The sequence below is a fragment of the Protopterus annectens genome, chromosome 5.part0 (genome assembly GCF_019279795.1).
Source record: "Protopterus annectens isolate FY-2018-M chromosome 5.part0, PAN1.0, whole genome shotgun sequence".
Classification (NCBI taxonomy): Eukaryota; Metazoa; Chordata; order Ceratodontiformes; family Protopteridae; genus Protopterus; species Protopterus annectens.
Window position 1 is genome coordinate 657,269,718 of NC_056735.1, and position 26,042 is coordinate 657,295,759.

Below are 26,042 nucleotides of genomic sequence, written 5' to 3' on the forward strand. Positions count from 1 at the left end.
TGCTGAGATTCTTCAGATCTTAAAGCAGAGAGGTGACTGGCAGCCCTCCAACCCTTCCTCAGAGGAGTCAGTGTTCCTACAGGCTTTTCATGCCTGGCCCCCTACCTCCTTGGTGACCCCAGCTGCGGATGAGCTTGTCCAGCTCGTCGTGCAGCGTGCATTGAAATGTCCTGACACCATTGAATCGATTCCTCAGAGGCCGGACAAAGTTTTGTCACCCCTGGGAAAGCATCCACATTGGTTGAAGGGTCTTCCAGTAGACGCCATGGTGGTGGTGGCAGCTACCAGGAAAGAACTGGCCGAGGAGAGCCAGACTGTCCACCCACCCAACAAGGAGTGCTAGGCAGTGGACTGGCTAGGGAAGTGAGTCTTTGCTTCATTTTCCTTCGCAGTTAGATCCCTGAATTATTTGGCACATCTCTCCAGGCTCCAGAGAGACTTGATTAATGAACTCTCCGAAACCTTAGCAGGAGCTGTGTCTGACAAGGTCCAGGATAAAGTGACCTCACAGCTAGCCACCCTCAAATCCATCTCCAACTTCTCCATGCGTCTGATATCCCACACCACTGAAGGAGCTGCTAGAGTGGCGGGTGCAGGCGTAGTCATGAGACATCACACCTGGATGCACCTCTGTGACTTTGTGGACCCCTTCAAGACCTCCTTCTTGAATGCTCCAATTGAAGCTTCTTCACTTTTTGGCCCTAAAGTTAGAGACATTGGCTACGTGCGAGAAAGATGACAAGACCCTTTTTGCCGTGGGCATGTGATGTTCTTCATCTCACATTGCTGCAGTCCTTACACTTGGGTAGTCCGCTGTCCTCGGTCGGCCCGAATATCAAAGTATAAGGCTGACGTCGGTCAAGGCGCATTTGACTGACATCAGGACGTCAGGGTACAAATGCGCATGACCGACGTCATATCCTCAGTCTTTTTTGCCGTATGGTCCGATGCAGAAGCAGCGTTGCAAGTGCCGGTTGGCATTCTGAAATTGTTCGATTTCGGAGTTTCAGACCGATTCAAAGTTGGCTAAGTACCCCGTTGGGGAATATTTTAATTTTTTCTTGCCTCAGTGGTTTACCGGATGTCAGAAAAAGTGAATAATTGTATTTCTTGTGGGAAACAGATACCGCATAGAGACTACCATATTTGTGTATTCCTTGTTTAGGGCCTGAGCATGACGTTGTTGGGTGTCGCTCTTGTGCTAGATTCAATAAGCGCACTATAAAGAGAAGATTAGATTGTGCCAGGTTAGTCTTCGGGAAGCGGTGCAATTATAAAATGCCGTCGGATGCTCCGTCGCCCGCTTCTTGGAAGAAGCGCAAGGACAAAGCAGTTAAGCCTAGGCTAGAAGAACCGTACCGGACGCCGGTTCTTTAGAGGTGTCGGTGGAGCCGGTGGTTCCACCGGAGGTTTCTTTGGGATCCCAGGGAGAGTCTTTGTTATTACAGGATGTGGCCTCTCAGGAGGCAGGTCAGGCTGATGGGGCTTCTCAGGTTACTATACTCCCCTCCCTGCCTAGGGTGGTTAGGCCCTCTCCTTCTGTTTCCAAGGCTTCTCCCAGAGGCAGGCCAGGTTTAGCTTCAGTTGGTGTCACCCCTAGTTCTTCGGGAACTGTGCCCAAGAAGCATATGCTTAAAATGGCAGAAGATTTGATTACTTTAATTAGGGGTTCTTTGCCCCCTCCTGATAAGAGACCTAGAGTGGAGCCTGAGCTAGGGAGTTTTGAGCAGGCTTCGGATGTTTCAGAGTCTTCGGCTGAAGACTTGCAGGAGTACTCTCCTTATTCTGATTCTGATGTGGATGATTCTACTCCTTCTGCTTCTCCTCCTGAGGATTTTTCTTTTTCAGAAACTCTTCATTCCATGAGGGAGCATTTTAAGTGGGAAGGCCAGGACTTCTCTGATTCCAGGAAAAGGCTTAGGGAATTTTTGTTTTTACCCCAGCATAGGCCTTTGGCTATACCTCCTGTTTTGGATGTAGTGGAAGATGTTTTTACAGAGGCTTCTCTTAATCCTGATTCTTTGCCTCCAGCTCCTGTTAAACCGGATAGGTATTACAGGGTGCCTGAAGCTCATAAGTATCTTTTTAAGAGTCCTAGGGCAGACCCAGAAACTGTTAGCCAGGGGCCTAAAGGTGTTAAGGCTTCTGTTGTCAAGAATCCGGTTCCTGCAGATAAGGAAGCCAGGGCCTTGGATAGATGGGGAAAGAAAGTTTATACTTCTTCCACTCTAGCTATGAGGGCTTTGAATTGCCAGTTTCACATGTTGAAATACCAAAACTATTTACTTCCACAATTGAAGTCTAAGGTTGATGCTCTGGCGGAAGGTATTGATTGTAAAGAGTTGCAAGATTTGGTACATGTTTCTGAACAGGTGGGTAAGCATTCTTTGCAATATGGTTTTGATGCTGTACAGGCCTCGTCTAGGGTGGCTGCCACTGGGTCAGTTCTTCGCAGGCACGCCTGGCTGAGGGATCAAAATTTATCTGACCATGTTAAAACAAGGATTTTAGATGCTCCTTTACAATCTGATGTGTTGTTTGGTTCTCCTGTTGAGGCAGTTTTAAAGAAAATGGAAGACAAGGCTAAGTCTATGCAGACTGTTAAAGATTTTTTGCAGGTTCAACCTCCAAAGTTTAGTAGAAATTGGCCTACTAAGGGGTGGACGTATCCTTCTTATGATTCTCAGTCTAGGGGTAGATCTAGACGTGGTAGGGGCAGAGCTCAGGGCTCTTTCAGGCCTAGAACAGGGAGTTCTCCTGCACAGTCTTCAGGTGAGGGCAGGGGTCAGTCCTTTCGTAAACAGACCCAATGACCTACCTTTTCAGCTGCCAGAGCCTTCTCGTCTGGCAGCACCTTTGGGAGGAAGGTTGGCACTTTTCAAAGAAAATTGGAGTTTAATTACCCAAGACAGATGGGTATTGGATATCATACACCACGGTTACAGGTTTTATTTCCATACCTTGCCTCCTTTCAAAGGCATGCCAGACGTTCCTCCTCAACAAAGAATAGAGGCTCACAAGCAAATTTCTCTGTTACTCCAAATAGGGGCCATACAGCTGGTTCCTATGCCAGAAGTGGGCCTAGGATTTTATTCTCGCCTGTTCCTAGTACCAAAGAAGGGGAACACGTGGAGACCAATTTTGGATTTATCTATCCTCAACACTTATCTGGACATTCCCAAGTTCAAAATGTTGACGTTACAGCAGCTTTTACCTCTGCTGGGCAAAGATCATTGGATGGTAACTTTGGATCTCAAGGAGGCTTACCTTCATGTTCCTATCAGACTAAGTTGCAGGAAGTATCTGCGTTTTCGAGCTGGGACTTCTCACTATCAGTTCTCTGCATTGCCCTTTGGCTTATCTACTGCGCCCAGAGTGTTCACGAAAGTTCTGGCTCCAGTTATAGCTTTCTTCAGGCTAAAAGGAATTCAGATCTATCCTTATTTGGACGATTGCCTGATTCTGGCTCAAGGAAGGGACGAGCTTCTTCATCATTTGGAATATGTGATAGCAGTGCTAAGATGCCTAGGGTATTCTGTGAACGAAATAAAGTCCAGTCTAGTACCCTCTCAGGACATGTGCTTTCTGGGTGTAAGACTGAATATAGCATCCCAGATGGCCTTCTTAACCCCGGACAAACAAGAGAATCTTTCCCTTTACTTCCATCAACTATCTCATCAGTCCGGGCTGACTGCAAGGACAGTCCTTCAAGCCTTAGGGTTCATGGCATCTTGTATTCTGGTGCTTCCCAATGCCAAACTGCATATGAGGAAGCTACAATGGTATCTCAAAAATGTATGGACACAGCACTGCCAGGATCTGGACACTGTCATTCAAATAATACCTTGCATTCAAAAGGAATTTTTGTGGTGGGCTCAGGAATGTCACCTAAACAAGGGACTCTCTGTGACCCGGCCAGATGCCTCAGACAAAGCTTGGGGAGCTCATCTAAATGGAAAGTGGATACAAGACAAGTGGCCTGCCAGACTACAACATCTACATATCAACCTGAAGGAGATGTTAGCAGTCCAGTTTGCATTAATAGCTTTCAAGGATTTACTTCTTCCAGGGCAGGTGTTGATTCTAACAGACAACACAACTGTCATGTGGTACATCAACAAGCAAGGGGGAACACATTCTTATCCTCTATGCAGGCAAGCAATGATTTTGTGGGAGACTGCTCTCAGTTTACAGCTCAATCTTCAGGCAAGGTTTCTGCCGGGAGCACAGAACTCCTTAGCAGATGTGTTGAGCAGACGAATTATGGATCCCCCACGAGTGGAAATTGGATCCTCATGTATTTCAGAAATTGACAGTGTCATGGGGAACTCCAGACATAGATCTGTTCGCTTCTCCTCTAAACCACCAGCTGCCAAAGTTTTGCACAAAAAGGTTTCATCCCACAGCTTGGAAAGTGGATGCTCTTTCCTTCAGTTGGAGCAATCTTCATGTGTGTGCCTTTCCGCCTCTGCCTCTCCTCCCAAAGGTACTACTAAAGGCCAGACAAGACAAGCCAAGGATGATTTTGATAGCTCCAGATTGGCCTCGACAGCATTGGTACCCATTACTGAGAAACCTGGTACGGAAGCTTCCATGGCCTTTGCCTTCGATTCCACACCTATTGTCTCAGGAGGACAGTCATTTGCTCAATGTCAAGCTTCACTCTCTGCACCTAACAGCCTGGCATATTCTGTTTTGAACCATAGTGGGCCTCCACTTCCACAGCAAGTTTTGAATGTTATTTTGGAAGCTAGAAGGCCTAGTACAAGGAAAGTGTACGCAGATAAATGGAAAAGATTTTTATTTTGGAGTGCAGCAAAGGATTTTGATGTTTCTGAGCCTAATTTAAGTGTGGCTCTTCAATATCTTACTGAGTTACTGGACAAAGGTTTGTCCTTCTCTTCTATTAAGGTTCATGCTGCAGCAATTTCGGCTCACTATAATTGTGACCCACCATTGTTTTCTCATACTTTGTTCAAGCAATTTCTTAGAGGGGCAAAGAATATAAGACCCCCACGAAGAGCTCCTACTCCTGCTTGGGATCTCAATTTTGTGTTGGAGAAACTCACTCTACAACCTTTTGAGCCTGCAGCTACTACTGAATTAAAGTTTTTATCATGGAAGACTGCTTTTTTGTTGGCTATTACCTCTGCAAGAAGGGTTTCTGAGTTGCAGGCCCTTATGGCGGTTGAGCCTTTCTTAATTTTCCATAAGGATAGGGTATCTTTACGTACTAATCCTTCCTTTATGCCTAAAGTGGTTTCTAGTGTGGCTTTAAACCAAACTATTCATTTGCCTACTTTTTATGCAAATCCCCAAAATAAAGGGGAAAAGATTTTGCACACTTTAGATGTACACAGGCAGTTGCGATATTATTTGGACAGAACTAAAGGGTTCAGGCAGTCTCAGCAGTTATTTGTCTCTTTTGCTTTGAGTTCTCAGGGCAAGCCTGTGTCAAAACAAACTATTTCTAAGTGGATTGGGTTTTGCATTGCTTTCTGTTATTCCCATCATGGCAAGGAGATTCCAGCTGGGATTAGGCCTCATTCCACTAGGGCTACTGCCACTGACAGCTTTTGAGGGGTGGCAACTAAGGATATTTTGGAGGCAGCTACTTGGAGTTCAGTGCATACTTTTCTAGGCATTATCACCTACCACTTTACTCTAAATCCAGGGCTGGTTTTGCCACTGCTGTTTTGCAGGGCATTTTGGCAGCTCCTGCTTCCTTATAGTTTGGCCATCCTCCCTTACCTCTGCTTTGGGATTCTACCCAAGTGTAAGGACTGCAGCAATGTGAGATGAAGAACATAGTACAGTTTTGTACCTACCATAAATGTAGATGTTCGAAGATCCACATTGCTGCAGTCCAATTTACCCTGCCTCCTTCCCCTCTGTAGTTAGAGGCGGTTGTGTGGGTTGGGTTGTCAGTATGAGGTATATTGTATATATTGTTTATATTGTACATATTTTTAGTGCTAGGATGGTTGGTTGTTTGTTTGCTGTCTTTTGGTTTTGACCTTTAGTTTTAGGGTCTTCTGACATCTGGGGCAAGAAAAGACTGAGGATATGACGTCGGTCATGCGCATTTGTACCCTGATGTCCTGATGTCAGTCAAATGCGCCTTGACCGACGTCAGCCTTATACTTTGATATTCGGGCCGACCGAGGACAGCGGACTACCCAAGTGTAAGGACTGCAGCAATGTGGATCTTCGAACATCTACATTTATGGTAGGTACAAAACTGTACTTTTTTCAGCTGCCCAGCGCTCCTACTCTAGGAACCAGAGGAGCGGAAAGATGTGGCACAAGAAATCATAGGATCCTTTCCATGAAGCACGAGCCGAGTTTTCCCCTAGAGGCAGAGGGGGTAACTCTAACAGCAAGTGCCCCTTTCGAGGCAGGGTAGGTCTGCGAAACCAGGGTTCCAGAGACTCTTTCTGTGGCCAACCCTACCAGTGCTCCTGAAGAGCGGCCCGGTTGCTTTACTCTAAAAGCAGTCGGGGGACATTTCTCCTTGTACCCTTCTGCCTGGCTAACTATAACAGATTCTTGGGTACAATGCATAATCACCAGAGGATACCGCATCCCTTTCAACCTCTATCCCTCCCCTCCTACCCGACTTCCCGACATTCCATCCAGTCAAAGGGAAGCAGCAGCACTAGAAATTCAAAAGCTGCTCCAAAAACGACTCATCCAAACAGTCCCACCAGACCAAATAGGATCCGGATTCCACTCAAGGTTCTTTTAAGTAACAAAAAAGACAGGGGACTGGAGACTAATTCTAGATCTCAGCGTGCTAAACAAGTTTGTCAAGCAAGAGAAATTCTGGATGGTCACGGTGCAGTATATCCTCCCCTTGTTGGAGAAAGACCACTGGATGTGCTCAATAGATCTTCAAGATGAGTATTACCATATAAAAATGGCCAAACACTCAAGAAGATATCTTCATTTCCACACAGGGGCCAATCATTTTCAGTACTGCCCTTTGGACTCTCTACAGCCCCCAGTATTCACAAAGTGTATGGCAGGAGTAACAGCTCACTTGAGACTACAATGATTCCATGTGTTTCCATATTTGAATGATTGGCTCCTCACCGCCCCCACCAACCATCTACTGGAAGAGACTCTTTCATGTACCCTGAAAGTACCTCTTTTTTTGGGCATATCAATAAACTGGAATAAACTGGAAAAAGTGCAACTTAACCCCTTCTCAATCCCTAGAGTTCATTGGGGTAGTCCTGGTCACGAAAAATTGCCAAGCATCCTACCAGATCACAAGCTTCTAAGGATGAGATCCCAGGTTCAGATGATACTCTGTCACGATCTATCCCCGGCCCGATTAGTACTTCAGCTGCTGGGTTCTGTGGCAGCATCTATCACCATAGCAACTCTAGCAAGACTCTACATGAGACTTCTGCAATGGTTACTACTAATCCAGTGGTATCCCTTACAGCATCCTCTATCTTTCTTGATATGACTGACTCAAAGATGCAAGCAGGATTTAATTTGGTGGATGAAACTGGATGGACAACAGTGGTTTCGCCCCTTCAGCTCCATCAACCCAAGGCCACAGTATCCACAGACGTCTCCCTTATGTGGTGGGGGGAGGGCTTTATCAAGGAACGACAGTCCAAGGTACCTAGAAACAGAGGCCCGATTGCATGTCAGTGTCCTAGAACTGTGGGCGGTGCTTTTAGCGTTACAAGCATTTCACTCGATCCTTCCGTCAGGGACCATTGCACTTCAGTCAGACAACATGTCAGTTGTCTGGTACATCAGCAAGCAAGGGGGAACCAAGTCCTACCCTCTATGTCGAGAATCTATGAGAATTTGGCATTGGGCGATAGCTTCCAACCGCTTTCTGATAGCAGTGCATATTCCCAGGAGCTGCAGTGTGATTGCAGACAAGTTGAGCAGATGCATTCTTTAGCCTCATGAGTGGTCCGTCAATCTCCTGATAGCAGTAAAACTTTTCAAATGCTGGAGCCAACCTTGCTGCAACCTTTTCGCCTCCCCAACCAATCAGAAATGCAGCAACTACTTTGCCTGATCCCCCCAATGGGGGAGTCACCAAGGGACGCTGTAGTCCACAATTTGCCCTCAGGTCTGCTATACACTTTTCCTCCTCTCCCCCTCATTCTCCTATTCCTGAAGAAAGCCATCCATTTGAGAAGCAAAGTGATACTCATTGCCCCCTATTGGCCTTGACAGGTTTGGCTCCCCTTTCTCTGGCCTCAACTTCTAGATCAACCATGGATCTTACCCCAGAGTTGATCTGTCACCCACAAGGACAGATTCATCTGAACAGCCACAGTCTCAAGCTGACAGCTTGGTTCCTGCACTTCCAATGATCACCAGGCAGAGTGACATATCTTCCCCAGTGTGCAGTATACTTATTGCTTCTCATAAGTTATCCACCAGAGGGACTTATCTCAGTAAGGGGAAGAGATTTTCGATATGGATACAGAAAAAAAAGATGGACCCCTTTATAGCACCTATTACCACTGTCCTTGAATACCTAGCACATCTACTTGATTCAGGTTCAGCAGCCTTAGCTATCCGAGTTCACATGTCTGCCATCTCCAATTATCATAATGGTTTTCAAGACTCATCCTATATGTCTCACAGGCTTTGCAAAACATTCTTGAAGTGCGTCTTTCACATATAACCTACTTTCAGAGAACCAAGAGAACCCTGGGATCTCTTATTAGTCCTGCAAACTTTAACTGGACCCCCCTTTGAACTTGCATCTAATTGTGATCTGAAGTGTCTCTCATGGAAGTCTCTATTTTGGTAGCCATCACGTCAGACAGACACATTTCAGAACGTTGTGCGTCAAACGTCTCTACCTTATTTTTCATAAGGACAGACTATCACCCAGAACCCAACCATTCCTTCTTGCCAAAAGTCATTTCAGACCTGTCCATCAATCAGGCAATTGACCTTCCAGTATTTTTTCCTAACCACTCTAATAGAGGAGAATATTATCTTCACTTGTTGGATATGCATAGATAAATACGTTTTTACCTAGACAGAACAAAATCCTTCCACAAATCACATCAGCTGTTTGTGGCTTTTTCAGGACCCAGAGTAGGGTGTCCTGTTTCCAAAGTGGCATTAGCCAAATGGTTGAGAAACTGCCTCACATTCATTTATGACAAAAATAACCTTTCACTACCACATAAAGTTAGAGCCCACTCTACCAGGTCAGTGGCCACCTCTGCGGCTTTCCATGCTACAACCTCTCTGAATGACATTTGTGCAGTCGCAGCGTGGGCCAACCCTCATACTTTCATCACTCTACAAATTGGATTTGGCCTTCAGAGGAAGAGCATCCTTCGGTTCAGTGGTGCTCAGGAATATCTTTCCATAAGGCCCTCCCACGAACAAAGGTATCTGGGGACTCTGTCCCATCGGTAAGGAATGAATGAAGATTAACATAATCAGATAAAGAAGTTAATGTCTTACCGTAATGGTCCATCTGTGTTGTTCATCTTCATTCGTTCATTACTATCCTCCCTCCTTCCCCCTCCAAAGGCTCGTAGAGGATCGCTTTGGCTCCTGTGTCATCGGAATAGGTTCACTCTGACCAGAGATAGCCTCTGCTTTACTTTTTGTTTGGCAAACTCGATCTGAGGTAACAGGGGAAAGGGCATTGTGGGTAAAATCTTAGCTTTAGAGTTTAGGGCTGGAGCAAGCTTGGAAAATGGGTGGCTCAGTTTCGAGGACGGAAACAGATTTCCGATCGGTAATGAGTGAATGAAGATGAACAACACAGATGGAACGTTATGGTAAGACATAACTTCTTTTTTTGGGAGTAATGAGTTGGCAGATTAAAAATTGCCTACAGAGTACTCTGACAGAAATATTGGGTAAGCAAATGGTTGTAACTGAGGAAATAATTCTTTTAAGCTGGGATGCAGGATTTGAATTGCCAAGACATAATAAGGCCGTATTAAGTTTAATTCTGTTGTCTGCCAAAAAAGCAATTACTAAAAAAAGAAATAAAAGTCTAAACCAACTGTTGTCGAAGTATTTAATATTATAAAAGAGTTGAAGGAGGAATCTTTAGAAAAGTGAAGAAGCAAATTATATTGAAATAAATGGAAATTGTGAGAACAATGCATGTAGAATAATGTTCAGGAGGAGGAGTAAGGTTTAAGGGAAGACAGGAATTCAACAATTAAGTAATTGTTGAACTGAAGACCGTTACAAAGAAAAGATGTGTGATGTATGTAAATAATAAAAAAAAAAGGTTTGTTTTCTGTTATTGGATGTTTGCCTGTGGCTTAAGTGATAGTTTACATAAAGATGTTTAAAACAGCTAAAAAGAAATGAAAGATGCACCATCCTTCCTGTACCCCATCCCACAAAGAAGCGCATCAAGACCCCTTCTATAGTTGTTGCTGTTTTACTCGCAAAAATAAATTTCCCCTACAGCACAATCGTAGGTGCTTATTTACAGAGTGACTGGGGAACACATCTGCATATTTTATTGTATTTTATTTTGAATTTGTTAACAGGTGTAGTACACTGATCCGACATACCACACTGTCTCATAAGTCCCTGGTTTGTCTCGTTGTAGTTTAGTCCAGTAGTCTTTTGACAGAAGCTAGAATGCTGCCCTTACTCAGAGTAATATTTTTAGCTTATTCATTTTGTATTTTGTTACTTCTCCAGAGCTCTTGGGTGAAAGCCCCTACCTACCCCCACTCCTCACAGGTGCATCTGTCCAGCAATTTTCCATATTTATTTCAGTTTTGAAAGAGTCTATTCACATGACATTCATGAACAAATTTTATCTCAGCTGAAGAGTTCAAGTTCAATGCCTTTAACTTCTGTAATAGAATCTGTCCTGTCTGATCCTTTAGGGTCTTAATTGTGAAGTGCGCTTCTTTTAAATCTGTAGAAGTCTTAAATCCCCCTGGTCAGTACATTTGAAACATTGCCAGACAAAACACCTGAAAGTACAATTTCTTTAGATTGCATTCTGTTTAGATGTTCCATGTTGTACTCTGTCATTGAGTTGTGGAGATGTAATCATTATCAAGAAGCACTTTGCTATAAAGTTTTACAAAACATGCTTGGATATCGGAGCGAAGACAAAATCTGATCCTTCATCTTGTGTATTGCACATCTCACCCAACCATGTCTCTGTTTCATCACACCATTTTAAGTTGGTGTAAAAATGCTTTGCATTTGCTCAGTATTTTTAAAAGTTGCACAGCATATACACTAGTTCAAACTTACCGTTTTTTCTACACATAGGTCTTTTAGGTCTGTCTGTCTTCTCACGCACCTCAGTAATGCATATTTCTCCAGCATGCCCTATCTTCAAAATCAGTATGCCTTTGCTCAGTTCCTCCAAATTTGCAACCCTAGATGCATATTAATTTTTTCGTCATGGTTGACTTTTTGTAATAATTCAGTAGCTTTCAAGTGGAAGTCCTTAGTTTCCAGCACTTCATCCTCTCACATCTTGATGTCTGCCATGTGAATTACAAAACTGTTCACTTTATATTTGAATCTCACTTTTTATAGCTTTCGTTTGATTCTTTTTTGCCTTAATATCTGCCTTCATTTCATTACTGCTCTTCCATCTTTTTTTATCATCTTTTTTGCTTTTTTACTAGTTTTGAACATGAGCTTCAGTGCTTCTCATCTTTACCTACTTGACAAAGTAGTGTTTCCAAATGTAATGCATTACTAACACAGCTGTAGCCATTTATTCATGGACTTGGGAGCACTTTTATTCGTTACCGCACCATTTCTGTAGGTCCATGCTCTATCAAGTTGAGAGTTAGTCCGACAGTCTAAATCAGCAGATCAGAATTTTTGTCTATTTAACCTGGTGTTCTGCTGTTGATGCATGCTAGCTTTTCAGAAGTAGTGTTTTTAGGCTATGTATTTAATTTCCATTGCTCTTGACTGTAATCATTAGAGAGACTATTCCTTTTTTTATTGCTTTGCAGCTGCTCACCCATGTTGATTGATGTTTTTCCAGGATTATGTCATATAGTTTAGAAGTAAAGCTAATGTACCATTTCTTAAACAAAAATGGTTATTTAATTTTGCAATTTTGTGAAGTTATGTACATTTTATTTCAGGAGAAAGCAGAAGCCTCAAAAAGCTGAAGTATATCTTCAAGAGGCACTGAAAACATACCTAGTAGAGGGCTGGACCTTACCTGTAACCCACACGAGGAAGCAGCTGGCAGATTGTCAGAAGCTCTTGAAACAGACAGAAAAGTATCCTTTTTATATGGGATTCTGGTCAGGCTACCAAAATTATTTTCTAAACTGAGCAGTAAGTAAGTCAACTGAAAGCCTGTCGTTATTTTGGCCAGAAAGAAATATGTATGATTATGGAAAGATATGTCATGTTATATTGAAGTCATGTTCCTTACTGGCAGATCTTGTGGCTGCTGGACTTATCAGCTATCTACAGAGAGGCAGGCACTTTATATAAGGTATTTGAGTGCAGAATGCTGTCATAACTGGTTAATTTTGATTTGCATGTCTATTGTGTATGTTGAATGACTAAAGAGCTGAAGAAAAAAAAAAAAAAAAGGCAAATGAAGCTGCCCATTCACCGTCTTTGGGGTGCATACTCTTAATTGTAGTGCGTGTATGGAACAGACCTGCTTTTTAGCCAAATGTTTATATTGTATGCATAAAACTTAATGGTACTTGGTATGTTGGAGGGTGCTCTCATTGCTATTTTTTTGTTAATTTGTTCATCAACCGTTCTTTTCTCTCAACAAAGTTCACATCATCAGAATTTGTATATTTTTCTGAAGTGCAAAAATGTGTATTGAAACATTCCAATGTGTCCCATTCCACCTGTTTTTTCAGCGGAGGTCCGGGAGAAATGGAAATCCAGATGCATGTCTTTGGGGGAAAGGGGGGACCGGAGAGGAAAAACCCACCCAAAACACAGGAGAACATGCAAACAACACACAGAGAAGCACCCCAGCGAGAAATCGACGGGAGAACCTCTTGCTGTGAGGTGACAGTGTTAACCACTGCACCACTGTGCTCTTTTAGTGTATGCTATTATAGCAATAACCCACGCCTGGGTGTGGGTAATGCTGGATTTACCCACGGTTGGTGTGGTTTGGTCACAAGGGCAAAGCCCGAGTGGCCAAACAAAGCCAACCGTGGGTAAATCCAGCATTACCCACACCCAGGCATGGGTTATTGCTGTTATACAATGACATTATTTAAGAAAAAAAATAATTGCTTTTCTTAAATAATGGCATTGTATAATGCCTCCTTGCTGCCCTTCTGCAGCTGTCTGGTATTCTGCGGCAGTTCTGATGTACTGCGCATACGTATGCCTACGCAGTACATCAGAGCTGTGGGCTTTTTACAAACTGTTTCGCTATGTGAAATGGATTTAACATAGCGAGACAGCTTTGAAAAAAGCAACGGAGAATCTCTGTTGCTTTTTTTAAAGCTGTCTCGCTATGTTAAATCCATTTAACATAGCGAGACAGTTTTGAAAAAAGCAACGGAGAAAACAAGATCTCCGTTGCTTTTTACAAACTGTCTCGCTATGTTAAAGGAGTTTAACATAGCGAGATAGCTTTAAAAAAAAAGCAACAGGGAATCTCCGTTGCCTTTTTTAAAGCTGTCTCGCTATGTTAAATCCATTTAACATAGCGAGACAGTTTTGAAAAAAGCAACGGAGAAAACAAGATCTTCGTTGCTTTTTACAAACTGTCTCGCTATGTTAAAGGAGTTTAACATAGCCAGATAGCTTTAAAAAAAAAGCAACAGGGAATCTCCGTTGCCTTTTTTAAAGCTGTCTCGCTATGTTAAACTCGTTTAACATAGCGAGACAGTGTGAAGCAACGAAGATCTTGCATTCTCCGTTGCTGTAAAAAAAAGAGTTATAGTAATGGAAAAAGTCTGGGCGACCGGACCTTTTTCCATTACTACAACTCTGATTTACAACGTGCACGCTGACCAATCAGCATGCATGTTTTTGAATATTAATGGGAGGTCATTGTATAATTTGATTTTTTTTTTAGATGGTAAGTCCATTGACATACTTCTCTTGTTTTCTTGAGACAGTACTGTTCATATCTCAAATTCATGGCATTAGTAGCTCAAGGCTCCAGCTCCTTCTGTTAAAAATAAATGAAACATAAACCACCCAGACACCACAAAAATACTCTCATACGTTAACTCCTGAGACTGTTGACTCAGGTACAGAGCAAAGTGCACATTTCCTCTCTTCTCTGTCTGTGAGATTAGCCATACACCCATACTGCAGACATTTACAGCAGTCAACGCCTGGTCATAAGGCACTCATGCAAAATAAGCTGAAGTTGCACATAGAGAAACACAAGCACTTGCTTAAACCATTGTTGAAGTGTTTTACAAAAATGTCTTTCTTCTTTCGGCTTTTCCCGGTTAGGGGTCACCACAGCGGATCACCTGTCCGCTCATGATTGGCAGTGGTGTTTTAAGGTGTCGAGTTGCCAGCCCCAGCGCCCAACCTTCCACAGAAGACACACGCACGCAGTCATGCCTAGGGCCAATTTAGAGTGTCCAATCCACCTACAGCATGTCTTTGGGATGTGGGAGGAAACCAGAGCACCCAGAGGAAACCCACGCGACCACAGAGAGGACATGCAGACTCCGCACAGAAAGCACCCCAGCCGAGATCCTCTTGCTGTGAGGTGGCAACTCTAACCGCTGCACCACCATGGCCGCCCTTTACAAAAATGTCTTTAATGATCATTATTTAATTATCCATACCGGAGAAGACGTTGCTGAGGCACATTCAGATATTTGAAGAGAAAAATTCACTGCTTTGTCTATGGAACCAAATTGTACAGTAGAGTGGCTCTGTAAATGGGAGTAAAAAAAAACAGCAATTGATAATTTCAGAATAGGCTGCTTACAATTTAGTTACAGTTTGGTGCAAAAAATACAAACTCCTGTATCAGTTACATGAACCTTCAATGTAGGGGCTTGATCAGTTTATCATATTCTGTCAGAATACATGAAGGAGAACTAGAGGTTAATGAAGGTGATGACCCAAAGAATTTGTCAAGTTTGAAAATACCTGGAGAAAATTCAGGTACTGGGGGTGTCGCAACAGACAGTAGTATGGAGGTAATGATACCAGTATAAACTCAGTGGTGAATTTCCTCTAAAGTACTATACAATGTTATGACTTATCATAGCTTATCATATCATAACCAAAGTCAGGTGGCACAATGCCAGGGTAATCCCATGGGCTAGGCTTGCAAAGGCTCCAGGGCCATTAGCCTAGTACACACCTATGAACCTGTAGGTTCGTAGGTGTGTACTAGGCCAGTGGCCCTGGAGCCTTTACAAGCCTAGCCCATAGAAGTGGCCTGGCATCATGCCGCCGTTAGTTCCCGATGCCTCTTATCAAGTAGAGCCACTGGAGTGCTCCCGGGGTGAGGTTTCTATTTCCCATCTACTCATCAAGAGTTCTCTTGAAAAGGGCCAGTGAGATGCTCTGCTAGACATGTATGGAAAGTCTTTTCAAGAGCATGGGCAGTCTCTAGGTTATGAACCTGTCCCTCTAGCATGTTCTGTTGATTGTGGTAATTAGGTTGAGGTCGCTGGAGCATGTGATGCGGAGGGATTGGGATTTCTTTAGGTATAACATTTCTAACTGGGCTGGGTCAGATATGGCTTTGTAAGTCAAGCAGAGATCTCCTCCTAGTGGACTATATAAGACAGAGAAAAACTGGAGTTTTTTTTGAGTCTGTCCATGTAGGGCATGTGTTTAAGGCCTAGGATCCTCTTTGTGAGGTACTTTTGTGGCCTTTCCAGCTGTTGCAGGTGTTTAGTGAGGTACATGCCAAATGGGCCATTATACTCGATGATTGGTCTAATGAGGGAAGAGTAGAGAGAGATGATTACCTCTTTCTTCCTGGATGCAAAACCCTTGGTAATGAGATGTGCCACATAGAAGGACTTTCTGACCACAGTGGCAATGTGGTGGTCAAAGGAGATGTTGCTGTCAACCTGTGTCCCCAGATCTCTTATAACGCCTTCAGCGTTCAGTGGGCTACCGTTAATGTGGTAATTAGTGGGATCTGAGTTTTTCCCAAAGGGAGTGACTACACATTTTTGGCATTAAGCTTAAGGCCATGGTTTCAACACCAGTCACTGGTCTCGGTGAGGCTTTTCTGTAGGATGTCTACATCACTTGGGGAGTTGTTAATGGCTCCCAGCTTACAATCGTCAATGAACTTGGTCAGCCGGAGTCCCTCCGTGTTGGCCAGGACGTCTGAGAATTAGATGCCAAACAGGAGAGGACCAAGGACCAATCCCTGTGGGACTCCACTCGTGACTGGTCGGCAGTCTAACTTGGAGTCTTCTACTTTCACACTGTGGGTTCTATCTGTGAGTTAATTTGCAACCCACCTAGTGATATAGAGGTTGATGCCTAGTTTAGTGTGTTTATCAATAATTCCTAAGTGGGGAATGGTATCAAAGGCCTTGGCCAGATCGAGGTAGGCTGTATGAACTACCTTGCCCTCATCCACAGCTCTGGTGACGGACTCAAAGAAGTCAGCCAGGTTGAGCAGGCATGATCTACCCTTCACAAAACCAAACTGCATGGGATCCAGAGTTTGGAGATTCCCTGTAGCCTTGTTAATTTGGTCCATGATGATGCGCTCCATAGCCGTACATATCAGACTCATCAGGCTAATGGGGCGATAATTCCCAGGGTCTGTAGTCGCTCCCCCTTTATGGAGAGGGATGACTGTAGTAGTACGCCACTCTGTAGGGACAAAGCCTGAGGTGAGGCTGTGATTGAACAGGGCACACAGGTGTGGTGCCAGTTCACTTTGTAGTTCTTGTAGAACACAGCCAGGGATATTGTCGGGTCCCATGAAAGCTGTATTCTTGGCCTTGGACAATGCAGCTTTAACCTGTGCTGCAGTAATGTTGGGTGCCTGACATTCTTCCAGAATTGTGATTGGTCCTTTATGGGGGAGATAGGGGTAAAGCTGGCACTGAATCTGTCGGCTAGTATGTTGGCAATATCTGTTGGCTCAGTATAGGACGTACCACTGTGGAGTAACTCAGAGCAAATCTGAGTATTGCCATGGAGATTCTTGATATAACTGTAGAGGGCTTTGTGGTTGTTTTTAGTGTCTGCTGCAATTCTGCCTTCATAGCTAGCCTTAGAGATTTTGATGAGGGATCTCAACTTTTTGTTGAGGCTAATAAGGGAGTTTTTTTCCGGTCTTGGGACGTCATAATTTTCTACAACAGTTTCTTCCTTCTGTGGTAAAGTTTAATGACAAGGGACCACAAGATTGACTTCCTTTTTTTGAAGGAGTGTGTCTTAGTTCTCTTGGATATGGCTAGTTCCATGCATTTACGTACGTGTTCATACAGTGCATTGGTGTATGATTCAGCGATCATGCACCTATTTTCCATTTGCATGGGTGCCGTGAAGTTAACCACCTCTGTTTTTTGGAGCCCAAAGTCAGCTTTGGAGAAGTTTTTCATGTTGGTTACCTTTGCTGGTGATGTGGGTGAGATGTGGATTGCCATGGTAATTAGTTTGTGATCGGATCTAACCAGGGAGGAATTGACTATTGGTGTCGAGCAATGGTTGCCCATATTAGTAATAACCAGGTCAAGGATGTTGCTTCCTCTAGTGGGGGTAAGAATGAGCTGGTCCAGCGCATTGGAATTAATGAATTCCAAGAAGCATTGGGCAAGTGTATTGCTGCATGAGTAGTTTTGCCAGTTGATGTCGGGGTAGTTGAAGTTAAACTCTTATTTCTACACACACCCCACACTTATATATGACAGGACTGAGAGTAGTACCCTGCCTATCTAATTATTTGTACTATAGTGTTACGCAGTTATCACATGTGCCACAGAGCTTATAGTGCTGTGTGTAATTCAGTGTTACTAGTCTCCAAGTGTTGTTAACTCAAAACTGCTTCTATTAAGCTTACATTTGAAATACAGTCCTTAAAGTAACATGCCTTCCTTACATGGATCATTTTAAAAGTTTAAAATTATATTAAGCACATTTTCTGTTAAGCTATACTGTATGAATTCAAAAGCTATTGTAACAAATTTTGCTTTCGAGTCTTTAGATTTACAGTCGACTCCTGGGTTGTCCATGATGTATCTGTATGGTTGTACTCACTTTACTGTAGTAGCCCATATGTCGACCGCAAAAGGGTGATGAACTGAACATCAACACGTTACTACACATGTGGAAAGAAAGAACCTTGGCACATGCAATTTAAAAAAATATATTATTCCTTTTCTTTCTATGGATGTTATAGATACTTTAAAATTATCCAAGTGTTTAAAACAAAAAGTTAACTCTTTTCAAGATTTGCTAAAACTCATTAAACTTGACAGTGTTTTCCCGTTACGTCATCCCCTTCACTTAAATCCTAATATTAAGTTAAATAACATGACAATTAACCTTTCTAATTTCCCTCTTATTAAAAACTTTGTAGTCTGGGATATTCTGAAATATAAAGATGAAACTTTCACTAATTTACGCAAAATTCTCAAGGTTAATTGTAAATACCTAACTATTCTTCGTCAGTTGCGAGAATTAGTCACATCAAAATTTGCCCATATCAAGCCAAATAAACAAGCTTTCACCAATATAGACATAGTCATTCAATCTCTGTTACTTCCGGAGAATATGCTCTCCAAATCATACAAACTTTTAACTTCTATAATTCACGATTCAGACTGCCTCTTCTCCAAATATTGGGATAAATACAACTCTCAGATATCTGAGAACCAGAAACTCTCTGCTATAAAAAATACTTTAGACTGTTCCCCTTCAAGAAACTTTTCTACACCCAGTTAATGATAAATAACTACGCTTATTACACTCCCTCTAAACTGAACAAGTTTGATTCTAGGAAATCCTCCTCATGTCCATGTTGTTCCTTTCCAAATGCTGACCTCCTACACGTTCTATGGTCTTGCCACCATTCACATAAACTCTGGACCTCATTGAAAATCCGCCTACAGAAAATGGGCTACCATAAATCCACTCTCTCCTGGGAATTAGCAATCCTTCACATTCCCACTAGAGGTCTTTCTAAATTTGACACTCGTGTTGGTTTTCATATGCTCACTTATGAAATTTTATATCACCAAAAATTGGCTTGATCATACTAAATTATGCTGGAATAACTTTGAAAAGCCCCAAGACGATTGCCCTCCTTAAAAAAGTTTGGGAAAAAGTTTTAGATCTCATTAGTAGTGAATAATAATTCTGATTCCTTCTCTGGTCATGTAGACCTTGTTTTCCTTTTCCTCCTATATACTTCTCCTTATCTTAATGTACTCTTTCAATGGTTGCATTTTGGTTGACACTTGTATATATTGTATATATTTTATCAAGTTTTTGTTGTTTGCGTTATGTTTTATCATATTACATGTTTGTTTATGTTCAGTATTTTCACCTAGTTTCTAAATACCAATATTCAATACATTGTGTTTTTTTTTTTTTTTTTTGGTTGATATGTTATGAATTAATAAAAAGTTTTTGGGGAAAAAAAAGGGCTGTTTAAAGTTTTTAGCGTCTTTCAAGCTCCCTTAGTTCTTTTCTTATACCTCTCATCCTCCTTCCTGTCTGCTGAAGAGATAGACACTGTCCCCAGATTCACCTTTAGTGGAACTTTCCTTTGGAGAGAGAGTATTAAAGATGATGCATCATTTTCAGTGGGAAGGCAAACAAGTGTCAGACATTCAAAAAGATACGGTGATCTTATCGGACTTCCAAAACCATCTGTCATCCTTCCTGTCATCGAGGTCTTGCAAATATACCTTTGTCACAGCTTTTGTGAATCCTGAAATCCAACCTCCTTCCTCCAACAAGCCTGACATATTTTATAATCTCACAGATTCCCACAAATTCTTGTTTTAGAACCCCTTCTTTGACCCAGCTGTTGTTTCCCTGCAGTCTGTTAAGCCTTTTGAACTTCTGAAATCTACCAATGTCCTCCCTAATGATAAACATAATAGGACTGTTGAGTGATACGGAAAAAGTTTTATACCTCCTCTTACTCCTGCCTTTCGTGCTTTCAACTATCGGTCAGATATGACTAGGTACCTTTTGTCTTTGTTTAGAGATATTGGTAAACTTTTATCATCATTTGCCTGATTCTAAAGCCAAGTCTGCTGCTGCTGCTTTTCTGAATTCTGCCATCCAGGTGGCTAAGCACTGTATTAAATGTAGATGATCCCTCCTCTGTAGCAGCAGCTATTGTTTCTAATTTGAAGAGACTTCTATGGCAAGGCTTCAGTTGCTTCCTGAGGATATTAAATACAAAATTTTAGACTGCCCTCTGAATATAGATACTTCCTTTGATCTGCTGCTGCTGCTGCTGACATTTTCAAAAATCTTCAGGAGCAAGGCAGAATTATAGAAGACTTAAAGCAAATCTCTCTCTGCTTTTCACAAGTTTCAGAGGAATTACCTGCCTAAGGCTGGATCTTTTTTTTTTTTCATAAAGGGCAGAAGACCCCCCCCCCAGGTAAAATATTGTCAAAAATATATATATATCTCTCTCAAGACAAACTCCAGCATAAGTTTAAGGGGTAGACCACTATTAACCAATGATGGAGCACACCCTAAGTAAAAATAAACCAAACAAAACATAAGTCTTGGGATTGCAGGCATACGCAAGAATTTAAAATAAACGACTGAACAGCCTAGGTGACCAATTGATAAAAAGCCACAGAGTCCAAACGTAACTATTAATGAAAACTCTCTAATGCACACCAAACATTAAGCACTTTCATCAGAACGTTTAAACAAGTAAAAATCAGTAATTAAATAATTCAATAAACCAAGCACATGACTTAAAACAACAAATCACAGTGTCACAATAATTAAACAGCTTTTAAACAACATTGTAAAGCTACTGAAATAATAAATAGCAAATTGTTTAAATAAAATGCTTGTGCCATAAAATGCAAAAAATTTATTATTACAATCTTGAGGCTTGCATCTTCAAAATATTGCTAATAGAAATAGCATTTAAACCTGATAACTTATTAGCTTCTAATCAAGTCACCATTTTAGTTCAGACTGTTCAACTTTCAACTCCCAATGTCCACCACTAATATTTTTTTCAAAAATGTGGAAAAAAGTGTGTGTGTGTGTGTATATATATATATATATATATATATATATATATGTATATATGTATATATATATATGTATATATACATATAATAAACATGTTCTACCACAGGTCTACAGAACTAAGTGAAGGCAAAACAGTTTTTCTCTATTGCTAGTATGTGAGCCTTGAATTTCATCTGTACTATAATGGCTGTGTACCTTATGGCTGTGCTTCTTATTGACATCAGTTTTGCAATGCATTATTTCTTTCTTATTTTTGCCTTTTTATTAGACTTGTATTTTATCTTACACATTTCAATTTCCTTGAATAATTCCTAGTCTGACTTACCACAGTTTATAAGATCAGCTTTACTTTGTTTAATAGCCTGTCTCTTGCTTGATAACTTATATCACATACCAATTCTGCCTGTTAATAAAGAATTATGCTGCTCACCAGAGACACAACCCTTGACTAAGTTCCTCACTCTATTAATCTAAGCGTCTGTAGCTTCTTTGAATCTCGTACTTTTATAAATAACAAATCTTGGATGAAATAAGTACTTTCTCATCTTAGAGTTGTTGTTTTCTTTCGACTTTTCCAGGTTAGGGGTCGCCACAGCAGAACTCCTTTCCGCTAATGATTGGCAGTCGATTTTTATGGTGCTGAGGTGCCATCCCGACGCCCAACCTTCAACGAAGGCACGCCCATTCACGCATGTCTTTCGAATGCCACTCTACCACGGGGAGGACATGCAGACTCCACACAGAAGGCGCTCCAGCTGAGAATCGAATGGAAGAATTGCTGTGAGGCGACAACGCTACCGCTGCACCACCGCAGCTTCCTTTCTCATCTTAGAGTACATTTTCTAATTCTTCTCTTTTGTAAGAGTAAGACTTAAATTCATTGAGTGCTTCTTCTCAAGCAGCACACAGAAATGTGGCTACTTTACCTTTACAGGTTTTTAGTTTTTCCATTAATAGTGAGGAATAAATTGAATTTCTGAACCAAAATCTTCCGGTTTGCTAAGTTGCCTTGTAATGAGTGAATTCCATATGGCTGCATTTGGATTATTTTTCTAACTACAGATTTTACTTCCGTATGTCTAAACATACAAAATCTCAATACGGCTATATTTTTTCACTTCTGCAAATATTTCTTCACTGCATCATACAGATTTCCTGATGACACCATTTAACATTTGGATGGTCATCAGAATGCTGTGTAAACAGAATTGACACTGGAAATTTTACTAGTATGTGTTTATTCAAACTTACAAATAGCAGTATAAATGGAGGGTAGCTAGCTCACTTTTAGATAAAATTCCGAAAAAAACATTAAGATGTCTGATGTGAAGCTGAATGATAAAATGGTTGGAAACAACTTTAGGAACTGCTTTTTAATTAGAGGGGTAATGCTTTAAAACATTCATTTGTGCTGAGGACATTTGAGTCCATAAATGCAGATTAAATATACTTTGAAGATGGACATTACCCGAGAGTTGTAAATTAGTATTTGGTTTCCAGTTTTATGTCAGGAAAAATATAGTCTAGTGAACCAGACTAAGCAAATTGGCAATTGATTAAAGTTTTCACAACTTTCCTTGACATTTTGTGACATCAGAGATGGAGTTTGCTCTCTGCTTGGTGGGGTGAAGTGTGAGAGGCTTTGCACTCCAAGATTTAAACAAACAAAAAAACAAAGAGTGTCAGTTTGAATAGTCAGGTTCATTCATTTAGATTTCACAGAAACAAAAGTAAGCAAATGAACCATATCCTTTAAATAACAAGATGTGACCCTGCAGCTATGTACAGAGATTAAAATATGGAGTGGACATCCTCATGTTATAGTGGACTGTACTTTCAGGTAGACTGAGTTGCAGTACTCTGTGAAACTCGTACGTTTGAATGTATAACATTTAAAGTCTAGTTGAGCTCTTTGTCACTCCCGTTGAGCTCTTGGAGACCATACTGAGGATGAAGCTTATCTCCAGAAGTAAGAGGCTTTCACTGTGCTAATCGAGATCTGATTGTATCATTTATAATAATATATAGGAAGTGTATAACATCTGCTTTGTAGGCACAAAATAGGTTAACTTGTTTGCTGTTGATCTATAGAGCCAATCCATAGGTGAGGGTAAGGATGTGAAGGAATGGGGAGATAGACACAGACATATCAGTACCCTGTACTCATCTGCATGCCCTGCCCCTAGTTGAGAGCATGTTTAAATGCTGTAATAGACAAATTGTCAAGCACAGCAGTTGTTGACTTTCTTTTTATATGAACACAGTGCTGTAGCAGCAACTGATTGTTGTAGATAGTAGAGAGTGTGTTCTTTTTCCAAGTTGTGTTACATGGTTGTATTGTGGCTTATCATAAGGTGGTAAAATATTATATTGTCTGCTGTTGTAAAAAGGTTTTGATCCAGTGCATCTATCCTGTGGGTGTATTGTGATCTGAGATAAAATTGCATTAAGTTTTAGGGATGCAGTGTCACATATTTGAGGTGTAACAAGGTACAGCCACCATAGGGAAAAAGTCTTTACTTTACCTCCTTTTATGGAAGTGTAGGGGTAATCCATATCAAACTTGTCAGTTGAAGTATATGCAACCTATTGATATTGCATGTAGCACTCCAGTTAGACTCCAAAATTAGAGAAAAGATGGGCTGATGTCACATGCTCATTATAGTCTCGCACTAGTGCAGTAACAGCAATTAATGGTCACTATAGAACAGGAACCTGGAAAAAAATCAAAAAACTTTCAAAACATAATTCATCCTTTTTTTCCTGTTTTTTTTTTGTCCTGAATGAATTGATTTTTATCTTGTTTTAAAGCTTTTTTTTTTTTTAGCTTCCCACTGGTTGTCTGTCGTTGTTCACTGTGTAGCAGCTATAACTGTGCTATATCTTTCAAAGCTGTGTAACACTAAGTGCTCGTATAGTTTTAGTACATGAAAGTAATTCAAGCTTCATGTACTACAAATAATTATGATGGGATATATATACAACAACTGCAATCAGACTTCCTTCCTCTTATCAAATGGCTCATTAACAAAAAGCTAATGCTGAACACTTCCAAAATTAAAGTAATGCTGTTTGGAACCTCCCCTAAATGGCAAAAACTCTCAATCACTTCTTATCCATGACCATCTTGACAACCCTATTAATCAAGTCAGCTCCTTCAAAAACCTTGGTATGTGGCTTGATCCAGCACTAAACTTTCACCTTCACCTAGAACAAATATGCAAGAAAATTAATTCCTTCCTATTTTGGTCCTGTAAAATGTTCCCCTTTCTCTCAGGACCAACCAAGAATGCCATAGACAAAAGCATTCTACTAACCCATCTTGAATATGGACTTCATTGGTTGCAGCAGCATCCAAGAAAAACTCCACCATCCAAACTGGAAGCAGCTGTATCTGCCATTTCATTACCCTCTCCCCTAGAGATGAGCATCATTGTATCTCGCTTAGTAAAGCCAATCGGTTACCTGTCCAACAATGTGCCGTCCGCTTCTTGGGTCTCAGCTCTACAAGCTCCTCATACACTCCTGTCCTTCCATTGCCTTCAGACCCCCCCCCCCCCATTACAGTCTAAGAAGTTTTAACCACTCTGGTGCATTTCTTCAGTGTCCCAGAACCAGACTTCATTGCATTAACCATGCCTTCTGCATCCTAGGCCCCAAACTCTGGGAATCCCTTCCAACTAATCTTAAAAGACCTCACATTGTACCCATTATTTCATGCTAAGTTTAAAGATCATCTCCAGACAGTCCTTGTCAGCTTGCAAATGCTTTCCTTCTGGACATATTTAATTCCCCACTCTCTCCTTCACCAGTACTGCACATTTGTCTTTCCCACATTGTTTTCCTACACTAATGTGTGACATCTCTTCCACATCATATATAGTTAATTTCTGTGTGCTCTTACTTTTGCTGTCTTTTACACCTTGTGCCCTATACATTCACTGTTTAATTCTGTTCTTATTCTTCCTTCCTTACTCCAACCATCCCTTCCTATTGTCCTCAGTACTTTATACTTTATTATTATTACTATTGTTGACTCATTGCTATTTGCACACAACAGATTGTTTGTATTCATAATACTTCTTGTCAACTTGCTTGTCTGCTGTCTATTATGTTTGTCCAGGCTGTGGCTGAAATAGGCCCATTTAGATCAGTGGTCTACCCAGATTACCAATTTGAATGAATCAGTAGCATTTTTTTTATTTATTTGTATAACTGTCTATGTCCTAATGATGGCGAAAAGTATATTTATAGTTGTACTTGACCTTTGTGCTAAATGCAAACTATAATCCCCCCTCTCAATTAGTGAAACTACTTACTAAATAAATAAATTTCACGAGTGAATGAATAAATCAGTTAATTAATACATAAATGGCATACTTCATAGGACAAATAGAAGGAAAAGGTAGGGATTCCTCATTTTTTTGCATTGTGTGAATCTCATGTAGCATGTTCTGTAATGTTTTCCAACATACTCCTTCTGTGTTAAAACTGTCATTGCTTCAGGATGTCTTGACAGCTAAGCACTTTCTCAATATTTAACTTTTAACAGTGATGATTTCCACTAAAGAATACCTGCCGATGTAATAGGTTATCCAGTGTCCATTTTGATTATCAGATCTATCACAAAGTCCTATTTCCTTTCTATATGGAAGCGCTCCTCTGTACAAAGGTGGTAACTCTTTTGATATATATCTGTAGTTATCCTTTCTCCCCTGTCAAAGATGCTTGGAAAAAAACATTCATAAATGATTCCTATAACACCTAATTCAGCATCAATAATAGTCTCCCACATAGCATGGCTTTCATCTGAGCCACTGCTCTCTCTCTTTTATGGACACAATTAACAAGGCTAAGTATGAAAGATAACTTATTCCTACTTTATTCCT

General features: G+C 41.2%; 1 protein-coding gene across 2 annotated transcripts in view; it reads left to right on the forward strand.

Moving 5' to 3' along the window:
- TRAPPC10 (trafficking protein particle complex subunit 10) overlaps window positions 1-26,042 on the forward strand; it is a 2,525,275-nt gene that overhangs the window by 1,704,914 nt on the left and 794,319 nt on the right. For both annotated transcript variants that reach the window (XM_044072500.1, XM_044072501.1), the window contains exon 12: window positions 12,108-12,248. In XM_044072500.1, the coding sequence (XP_043928435.1) occupies window positions 12,108-12,248 (141 nt within the window). The remainder of the gene's footprint in view (window positions 1-12,107; window positions 12,249-26,042) is intronic.